This window comes from Danio rerio, chromosome 25, assembly GCF_052040795.2.
Source record: "Danio rerio strain M-AB ecotype USA chromosome 25, GRCz13ab, whole genome shotgun sequence".
In the NCBI taxonomy this organism is placed as follows: Eukaryota; Metazoa; Chordata; class Actinopteri; order Cypriniformes; family Danionidae; genus Danio; species Danio rerio.
The window spans coordinates 4261668-4273452 of NC_141045.1; the positions used below are offsets into that span (position 1 = coordinate 4261668).

The 11785-nt window shown below is 31.0% G+C and overlaps 2 protein-coding genes across 3 annotated transcripts in view; both read left to right on the plus strand.

Annotated features, from left to right (window-relative positions):
* metap2b (methionyl aminopeptidase 2b) overlaps window positions 1-11785 on the plus strand; it is a 171569-nt gene that overhangs the window by 120187 nt on the left and 39597 nt on the right. The gene's annotated exons all lie outside the window — the stretch shown is intronic.
* slc35b4 (solute carrier family 35 member B4) lies at window positions 69-10529 on the plus strand. Of its 2 annotated transcripts, NM_212652.3 has the most exon segments (10): window positions 69-299; window positions 396-509; window positions 2860-2962; window positions 3035-3084; window positions 3168-3249; window positions 3362-3422; window positions 6305-6414; window positions 6503-6578; window positions 7412-7487; window positions 9278-10529. In NM_212652.3, coding segments are annotated over 10 exon segments (996 nt in total). In that variant the 5' UTR covers window positions 69-222; the 3' UTR covers window positions 9525-10529.

Consider the following 11785-nt stretch of genomic DNA (forward strand, 5'->3'; position numbering starts at 1 on the left):
AATGCGTTCTGAAAGGACACCCTAAAAACTACAAATCCCAAATAATGAATTGGGAAGCAGGAAGGCATGTCTTGTGTAGCCGGGAGACGTGTTCCCTGTTTATTAAAGTAACACTAGAGTTCACTTGTGCTGGAGCGTTTACACCTTTGTTGGTACAATGAAAACATCCGGATCTGTGTAAAGCTAAGCAAATTATAAGACTGTTTCGTTTTAGCATTAGCAATGAATACGCTGTTCGCGGTCACTTTGGTGTTTGTCGGTTGCTGCAGTAATGTTGTGTTCCTGGAACTTTTGGTCAGGTGAGTTGCTCGTATTTGCTAATTTTTCACAAAAGTGTGTGTTTAATGCATTTGAAAGCATCAATTCTTTCATTTTATATTGTGTTTTATTTACAGGGATTTCCCAGGATGTGGAAATATTGTCACATTTGCTCAGTTTGCCTTCATAGCACTGGAGGGCTTCATCTTTGAGACAAACTTTGGACGCAAAAAGCCACAAATACCCCTCAGGTTCATAATTCATAGCATTTATTTTGCTTTCACCATTTATTCTGTGAGATTAGCTTGATGTAAACACGTTACTGGTTATTGTATGTGAATGGGTTGCCAGATTCATCTCTTTTGGTACAAGTAAATGTATGTTTATTAATTTATGCTTAAAGAAATACAGTTTTTGCTTGTTGAAAGCTGTAAAAACCAGTCAGTGTTTATATTATAGGTGAGAGGTGAAGCCTTTGCTTGGTCATTGTGAGTTTGTGACAGCTTTGACAGATGCTTATTGATTTTACACCTTGTGTAGATAGCCCTATATTAGGGTCAAAGATGAATAAGGGCTTTCTGAGCACCTAAATATTAACACATCTAAAAACAATTGCAATTAAAGTGTGTTGTTCAATTTAACAAAACATTTCTGAGCAAAACAATTGATGTCATGCAGATTTATAGAATACAACGAACCTAAAATGTCAATAATATGTAATGTACACCATCATATCTGGCTTGTTTAAAGCAAGAATCATTTCATATATCATAAAGGATCAACGGGTAGCATTAAAATATTAATTAATTGTCATAAACTTCTCATTATCCTTTAAACCACATGGTTTTACTGAGTTTTTAATTATTTACAATAAAATTGTATTATTGATCAATTATTATTTTGTGCTATTAATAAAGTACAGTTAAGAACAAATATGCTTTATCTTTTACATTTACTTGAAAAATATATGTTACACAGATGATAAGTTTTAATTCATACATATATTGACATTGAGATATGCAGATGACAAAAGTCTTGTTTCATCTTTGCCCCATATACTGCATTTTTAACTGTTATCTATTACTAGCTATTATCTATCAGTTTTCATTGTGCTTGTTTTGCACAACCTGTTTGCATAGAGTATCATGTATGATAACTGAGCGCTGTTAGTTACAACATTTGGTCAGTGTGTAACTGCAGTGTTGAACGGGTAGTATACAGTATGTACTGTACTGCAGTGTGTGTGTGTGTGTGTGTGTGTGTGTGTGTGAGTGAGTGTGTAAGTGTGTGTGTGTCAAGCAATATGCAAGATTTCATTCCAAACATAGTTTTAAACCTCAACATGATTATGTTACCGTTTAGTGCTAAATCTAGAATCACCCGCTGGGAAAGATGTTTATCTGTGGTGAATGATTTTGTTTCAGGGCACAGATTTTATTCTTGATCCATAAAATGATTTATTGAGCAAAAAGTAAAGCGACTGTGATTGCATCATTTAAGTAAAAAAATTTTTGTTTATTTTTTACTAATTTGAATTATTTTCTTAGTATTATTTATTTATTTATTTGATGTCTGTTTTTTTTTTAAGATAAAGCCTTCTCAGCATAAAATCATTATTTGGCTTTTTTGTATGTGGCAAAATTATTTGATTGTGTTTTTATTATTATTTTTCAAACAGCTTACAGTTCAATGCATTATATATATATATATATATATATATATATATATATATATATATATATATATATATATATATATATATATATATATATATATGATAAAAAATATATTATTTTAAATGCTAAAACAAAAATAGTTTTGTAATATCTCATTTTAATTTAATATTATGTTTTCAGGGCTCAGATTTTATATTGGATTCACAAAATTATTTTTTGTGCAAAGAAAACTATAAAACAGACCCTTACCAAGTAATTGAATTAAAGAAAATTACTATTTTGTTTTGTTTTATTATTTTTTTAACAAGGCCATTTAATCCATTTCTGTCAGTCTACTTAATTTGGCTTTTTTTGTGACATTTCAATACAATTATTTCACATACTTAAACAAAAATAGTTTACTAATGTCATTTTAAAATGGTATCAAACCCTCTTCTGATGAATATTGAGATAAATTGTTCTTAAATGAGATTTTTTAAGGGCACAGATTTTATTTTGTGCAAAACATTTATAAAAGCTTTCCTCCGTTTCCTCCGGGTGCTCTGGTTTCCCCCACAGTCCAAACACATGCGCTGTAGGTCAATTGAGTAAGCTAAATTGGCCATAGTGTATGAGTGTGAATGCAAGAGTGTATGGGTGTTTCCCAGTTTGGGTTGAATCTGGAAGGGCATCTGCTGCATAAAAAAATGCTGGATGAGTGGTTCATTCTTCTATGGCGACCCCTGATTAATAAAGGGACTACGCCGAAAAGAAAATGAATGAATAACCTTGCATAAAAGTGTAGTTGCATAAATAAAAACACCAGTTATTTTTTAAATGGTGGAACAGATATTTAAGAAGAAGCTATTTAAACATTTAAAACCACTAATCCTATAGTTAAACATGCATTATTATTCATTTTCATAATTTTTTTTCTCTTTTGCAGTAACTATGTGATCATGGTGACCATGTTTTTTACGGTCAGCGTGATCAATAATTACGCCCTGAACTTTAACATCGCCATGCCTCTGCACATGATCTTCAGATCAGTGAGTATCCTTCATTTCCTGCCCTGAGAACTATGTCTTATAGATGTTTATAACCTCTCACTTTCATCACAGGGATCTTTAATAGCAAACATGATTCTCGGCATTATCATCCTGAAAAAAAGGTATGCAAACATCAAGCACAAAATCATCACTCCGTGTTTATTCTGCATATTGTGCAGTCAGGTTATTATTTTTATGACTGCAGATATTCTATGAGTAAATATCTCTCCATCGTGCTCGTGTCTGTTGGCATTTTCATCTGCACGATAATGTCTGCAAAACAAGTGGTGAGTTTTTCAGTCACTTCAGTCTCGAAATACGATATTTGTTGTTAATTTATGCAGCTTGCATGCACTTTACTGGTTTGCTTTATATGCTTATTTTATTTATTTTATGCAGAATGTTGAGAAAGGCGGCACAGAGGAGGATGGAGTTTATGCCTTCATGCATTGGCTTCTGGGTAATATTTCCATTACACTTTAACACCCAGGCACATTATATACTACTTAAAATGTATGAAATGGCATTATTATTATTAATAGTCATCTAAAATAGCTGTATGCTAAATAATTATATGTGGGTATTCAATGCATAAATTTGTAGATAATACACTTAAAGACAAAAGTTTGTGGTAGTATTTTGTAATATTTAAAGTATGCACTGTTTAGTTCAGATTTATTCTTATTAACGAATCCTAAAACTTTATTTTAGTGTGACAAAATATGTAAAATAATGTGATCAATATGCTAAAACATGCTAGTAACTTTCCAAAATGTATAAGCAACATGTTAAAAATGTGTAGCAAATTGTGCTTATGTTAGCAACATGATAATACATGCTGGCAGTGTGTTTGCAAATTGCTAAAATATTTTAGCAGCATGTTTAAAATGTGATGCACATGGACACAATAAGTGAAAACATGCTAGCAGATGGTAATTACAGCCGAACTACTTGCTAATACATTAGCAGCATGTTTAAAGTTTGATAAACATAGGCACAATATGTGAAAACATGCTAGAAAATGGTTATAACATTCTAACTACTTGCTAAAACATTAGCAGCATGTTTGAAATCCGATAAACTTGGGCACAATATGTTAAAATATGCTAGAAAATGTTTATAACATTCTAACTTCTTGCTAATACATTAGCAGCATGTTTGAAATTGGATGAACATGGGCACAATATGTGAAAACATGCTAGAAAATGGTTATAACTTTCTAACTACTTGCTAATAGACTAGCAGCATGTTTGAAATTGGATGAACATGGGCACAATATGTGAAAACATGCTAGAAAATGGTTATAACGTTCTAACTACTTGCTAATACATTAGTAGCATGTTTGAAGTTTGATGACTTTGGGCACAATATGTGAAAACATGCTAGAAAATGGTTATAACATTCTAACTACTTGCTAATACATTAGCAGCATGTTTGAAGTGTGATAAACATGGGCACAATATATGAAAACATGCTAGAAGATGGTTATAACATTCTAACTACTTGCTAATACATTAGCAGCATGTTTGAAATCCGATAAACTTGGGCACAATATGTTAAAATATGCTAGCAAAGGATTATAAAAGTAATAACTACTTGCTAATACATTAGCAACAAGTTAGTTGTGATAAACATGGGCAGAATGTATCAAAACATGCTAGCTAAAGGTTATACAACTTTAATAACTACTTGCTGATACATTTGCAAATGGTCATATCACTCTAACTACATGTTAAAACATATTAGCAGCATGTTAGAAATGTTATAAACACAGGCACAATATGTGAAAACATGCAATGGTAGCAAAGGGTTATAAAATCTCTACTTGCTAAAACATATTAGCACCATGTTAGAGATGTGATTTTAATATTTTGGGCATGTTTATCATTATATAAACATGCATAAAAATTGTTATAAGACTAGCTACTTGCTAAAGCATTTAAGTACCATGTTAGAAATGTGATAAACATGCTAGCAAAGGGTTATAGCACTAACTACTAGCTAAAACATGCTAGCATAGGTTTATAGCACTAACTACTAGCTAAAACATGCTAGCAAAGGGTATTTACACTAGCTACTTGTGAACAAAATGCTAGCAAGAGGTCATAACACTAACAACTTGCTAAAACATATTAGCACCATGTTAGAGATGTGATTAAACATGTTGGGCATGTTTATCATTATATAAACATGCATAAAAAGGGATATAAGACTAGCTACTTGCTAAAGCATTTTAGTACCATGTTAGAAATGTGATAAACATGCTAGTAAAGGGTTATAGCACTAACTACTAGCTAAACATGCTAGCAAAGGGTTATAGCACTAACTACTAGCTAAAACATGCTAGCAAAGGGTTTTAACACTAGCTACCTGTGAACAAAATGCTAGCAAGGGGTCATAACACTCTAACAACTTGCTAAAACATATTAGCACCATGTTAGAGATGTGATTAAAATATTTTGGACTTGTTTATCATCATATAAACATGCATAAAAAGGGTTATAAGGCTAGCTACTTGCTAAAACATTTTAGTACCATGTTAGAAATGTGATAAACATGCTAGCAAAGGGTTATAGCACTAACTACTAGCTAAAACATGCTAGCAAAGGGTTATAGCACTAACTACTAGCTAAAACATGCTAGCAAAGGGTTTTAACACTAACTACCTGTGAACAAAATGCTAGCAAGGGGTCATAACACTCTAACAACTTGCTAAAACATATTAGCACCATGTTAGAGATGTGATTAAAATATTTTGGACTTGTTTATCATCATATAAACATGCATAAAAAGGGTTATAAGGCTAGCTACTTGCTAAAACATTTTAGTACCATGTTAGAAATGTGATAAACATGCTAGTAAAGGGTTATAGCACAAACTACTAGCTAAAACATGCTAGCAAAGGGTTATAACACTAACTACTTGTGAACAAAATGCTAGCAAGGGGTCATAACACTCTAACTATTTGCTAAAACATATTAGTAACATGTTAGAAATGTAATACGCAGGGCCACAGTTGTTAAAACATGCTAACAAGTGTTATAATACTGTAACTACTTGTTAAAACATCAGCAACATGTTAGCAACATATTAGTAAATATATTACAACTACTACAGCTACAAATATTTATTTAAATACAGAGTTTTATTTTGGATGTGATTAATTGTTTCCAGCACTTATATGCTAGGAAACAGCTTTGTAGAAATGTGTTCGCAATGTGATTAAAACATGTCAACAAGATGAAAAAACATGCTAACTGTGCTACATGTTAAATGTATAATGTGAAATTTGTTATGTGAAATTATTGTGTGTTTGACTGAATTAGTGCTATTGTGTTTTAGGTATCGCCATGTTGACGTTCGCTCTGCTAATGTCTGCAAGAATGGGCATTTTCCAAGAAACTCTGTACAAGAAGTATGGCAAACACTCCAAGGAGGCTCTGTTTTACAATGTGAGTTTCTGAAAGTGCACATAATGCTGCATGTACCCTACAGATACGAGTATGTGGGATTAAGTGGGATTTGTTTTGCCTTTTTCAGCACTGTCTGCCATTACCAGGGTTTCTCCTGCTGTCCACGAACATTTACAATCACGCAGTTCTCTTCAGCCAGAGCTGTAAGTACTGATTCTGCACTAAATTATCACTAATATTTAATATCACTAATGTGACCAATGCAAACTAAGGCTGCATTTAGCTGTTTGATCAGAAATACAGGACAATTAAATATATATATATATATATATATATATATATATATATATATATATATATATATATATATATATATATATATATTTATATATATATATTTAATTGTCCTGTATTTCTTATATATTTATATATATATATATATATATATATATATATATATATATTTATATAATATAATATATATATATATTTTTTTTTTATGTACATATAAATATACATATATATATGCATATATAAATATATATATATGTGTGTGTGTGTGTGTATATATGTATATCTATATATATATATATATATGTGTGTGTGTATGTATATATATATATATATATATATATATATATATATATATATATATATATATATACATATATATATATATACATATATATATATATATATATATATATATATATATATATATATATATATATATATATATATATAATTATATGTATGTGTGCGTGTGTGTGTGTGTGTGTGTGTATATATGTGTGTATATATATATATATATATGTATATATATAATTTAATTGTATTTATATCCCTGGTGAAAAGCTAAATGATTGTAATTTGCTAATTTGTGGAATCCCGAATAAACAGAAGTAGCATTTATTTGAATCATTTGAATGTCTTTACGCATCCCTACGGAGGTAATTTTTTTTTCAAATAAATAAATAATAATCTAAAAGGCAGTGTGAATTTTTTTTTTGTTTCTTTTGTTAATTTTCTCTCAAAGCTCCAATGGAGGTTCCTGTGATTGGTCTGTCTATGCCGGTCATGTGGTTTTACCTGCTGATGAACGTCATCACCCAGTATCCTTTCACATTCATCTATATGGGATAGGACTGTAGAATTATAATACCCTGCCAAAAAAATCTGAATTAATTGTTATGGTAAGACTTTAATTAATCTATATAGCATTTCATATAAATAACAAAATCAACTAGACAGTAAAGTTTGTAGAAACACTTTGATTAGCTTGAGAAAGAACTTTAAAACGGATGTTGACTTTAAGCATGCATTTAGCTTGCTAACATGACTTAGCACATAGCCAAACATTTCAGCAGGTTTTTGGCTTCTTTCGGCACATAATGTTATCATGTTTTAAAATGTTATTATGTTGCTAGCATGTAGTCAACATGTTTTTACCTTGTTTTAGCATCCTGATAACACGTATTAGCATATTACTAGCATGTTACTAGCCTGTTTTATCACATCATTAATTCAGAATGGCATGTTTTAATATGTTCTCATGTTGCTAGCATGTAGTCCACATATTTTACCTTGTTTTAGCATCTTGATAGCACATTTTAGCAAATTAATAACATGTTACTAGCCTGTTTTATCACATCATTAATTCAGAATGGCATGTTTTAAAATGTTATCATGTTGCTAGCATGTAGTAAACATGTTTTTACCTTGTTTTAGCATCCTGATAACATGTTTAGCATATTAATAACATGTTACTAGCCTGTTTTAGCACTTGTTATTAATTTAGAGCATTGTTAGCATGACTCTGCTAACATTATAAAGTGTTATGTTGAAACACAATGGACTAGTTAAAATGTTTATGCCATACATGGTTTCTGAAATGGCTAATGTTGTTTCACACTGTTAAAATGAATTAGCATGTTTTAGCATGATTCTAACAGTTTTAACTTATGCCTGCCTGCTTAAATCATAAGATTTCTACCATGTTTATATTAATAATTAGCCATAGTTAGCATGCTTTAGCATCTTGCTGGGATATTAATTTAGTATGAATTAGCTAATGCATTTATAACATACATTAGCACATTAGTAAGATGAATTAGCAAGTTTAACATAGTGATAGCATGATTTAACCTTTTAGCTTATTTCTGTTAGCTTATTTCTAGCATGTTTACCATGTTTTTAATATGTTTTAACATATATTATTATCATAGGTCAGCATGTTTCTATCAGGCTTAACATGATGCTTGCCAGTATCAGCATGTTGTTAACATAAATTATGTTAACATGTTGCATGTTTGATTTAGCATGTTGCTATTTCTATTACAGCTAATATTGTTACTTTTTAGCATGTTAAAAGCTTTTATGGTTAACATATTGCTAGCATAAATTGACTTGTTGTTAGCATGAATTAGCTAATGCATTGATTACATACATTAGCACATTGGTAAGATGAATTTGCAAGTTTAACATAGTGATAGCATGCTTTAAAAGCACTGAACCTAGCTAACTGGTTTAAGATTGCTATCATGTCTAGCATGTTTACCATGTTGTTGACATGTTTTAACATACTTGTATCGTTACTATAATTCAGCATATTTTGGTCATGCTTAACATGTATTAGCATGTTTTTAACATGAATTGTCATACATGCAACATGTTATCCTAGCTTGTAACATGTTTGAATTAGCATGTTGCTATATCTATCACAGCTAATATTGTTACTATTTAGCATGTTACAAGCTTTTATGGTCACATATTGCTAGCATAAATTGACTTATTGTTATTGTTAGGATGAATTAGCGCAATTAGTATTTGAATTATGCTAATATGATGATGCACATTTCACCAAATATGAAACAAATATGTCATCCTTAACCAGCTTTCTCAGATACGTGTGTATTCGCGGCGTGTTTATCCTGACCACTGAATGCGCGTCGCTAACAGTCACTCTGGTTGTAACGTTGCGCAAGTTCCTGAGTCTCATTATTTCAATCCTGTACTTCCAAAATCCCTTCACGGCCTGGCATTGGGTGGGAACGGCTGTGGTATTTCTGGGAACGCTGCTCTACACAGAGGTTTTGTCCAGCATTCCTGCAGCTTTTAAAGGATATAAAGCCGACAAGAAGGCCGAGTAAACCGTACACGAACTTTAGCTCAGTGCAGTTGGGTTTCATTTTTGTGTCTCATATCATTTTTCATCTCTAATTTATTCATTGTGAACGTATGAGCACTTGAAGTACAATTTTATAGCTGTTTTTGAGCCAGGTGTGCGTGTTAAGAGCGTTCATATGTTCACTCGTGCAGTCCTTGACCTGTTTTCAACTCATTTTATGTTTAAAATCAACATGATGTATTTTTTATTTCCGAAAGATTCAGGACTTGCATCTGCTTCGTATTAATGTTCACTACAAGTTAGTGCTATTTATATATTTACCATTTTTAAACACAGCCAATTTTAGGCATTCAGAAAATATGTTGGCCCCACTTCCATGTTTGTGTATTCAGGTGAAATAATGCAGTATGTATGTGACTACAAATATTGTAGATCTCATAGTCGCTTTTAGCACATCCGTAAGGTGAGTTTCAGGATGAGTTTAAGCAATACTGTTGAAAACCAGACTGCCAATATTGTAGAAAATATCTACAGATGTTATGTTCATATTAGCAATTTTGCATTATTTTGCGTGAGAAATTATTGTTTTTATTATTTGTTATATCAGTTAACACTAGCTGAGCCCTTATATACTGAAGGAACTCTTTGATTTGTAGCTCTTTTCAATCTCATTTGAAATTTTTATTGGTCTGTTGAGCTGCAGTTTATAATAACTAGGATTAATCCATTTCTTTTCATGTTCTAGTGATATATTTTTGGCTTTAAAAGTGATTTTGTACCTCAATGTGACTGAGTGATTGTTAATAATAACCAGGGTTTTCTGGGAGTAATGCATTGTTTGTTGTTTATATTGAATTTAGGAGCTCACATACAAGCTAGTTTACGAAAACTGATCATGGTTCTTATATTTTTTTGTCTAAAATATAGAATTAAATGCAGTTATTGTTAACTTTGTATAATTATATTACTAATGAGCTTTCATTGTATGATGTATATTTATTAATATTAATAGATTAACATCTCAAAATTTTTGTTTTTAACATATTGAATAATACTAATAATTGTTGTGTAATAATCTAATAATCTCATTATGTATTATTAATATGTATGCCAATCAAATTAATATATAGCCTATACCAGGGGTGCTCAACCCTGTTCCTGGAGATCGACCTTCCTAAAGAGTTCAGCTCAAACCCTGATCAAACACACCTGAATCAATTAATTAGGACCTGAACAGCACTTGATAATTACAGGCAGGTGTGTTTAATATGGGTTGCAACTGAAATCTGCAGGAAGGACGATCTCCAGGAACAGGGTTGGTCACCCCTGGCCTATACTATATAAACTATACTCTTTTAATTTCTCATAAGCAAATATATTAACAAATACAACATGTATTGTTATTAACAGATATTGAAGCTACCAAAAGTTAGAGAATGAAGACTGGAAGATATTTTTGACAAAACCTTCAATTGGTAATGCAGGTATTTGAATGTGAAACGTGTAGTGACAGAACATTTCTTAAGCCTTATGAATAATAATCACATCATGCATTATTAATACGCAATATTGTGTTATGATCACATGAATATTAACAAGAACATAAAATACAATAATAATCACATCATGCATTATTAATAAGCTATATCATATTAACCACGCCCTTAAATATTTAATATCGCGTAAAGTCAGAATGCTCTTCTTTAATCCATTATAAGGACAGAATTTATCTAACCATTATGAATAATAATCATATCATGCATTATTAATAAGCTATATCATATTAGCCACGCCCTCACATATTTAAAATCGTGTAAAATCAGAACGTTCTTTTTTTTTAATCAAATATAGGGTGTTGTGGTCACATGTATATTAACATAAAGTAAGATCGGCAATGCAGTTATTTTAATGTAAAATGTGTAGTGACAGAATTTTCTTTTAAAACATTATGGATAATAATCACATCATGCATTATTAATAAGCTATATCATATTAGCCACGCCCTCAAACATTTTTTATGCAAAAAGTCACTGTTAAAGTCTAGATAGGATACAGCTCCAGATGCGCACATCAATATAGCATCTTTTTTGTGACACTGTATAACAATAATTAATATTTTTACAGTACTGTGACGGTTGAGTTTAGGGTTGGCGTAGAGATGGATGGTATTAAAATACAATCAATAGGAAATTTGATAAATAATATAAATAATTCTTGTTACTTTCCAGCCGCAACCCTGATCTTCCCTTGTTCCCTTTAATCTATTTTAAGGCGTTATGATCA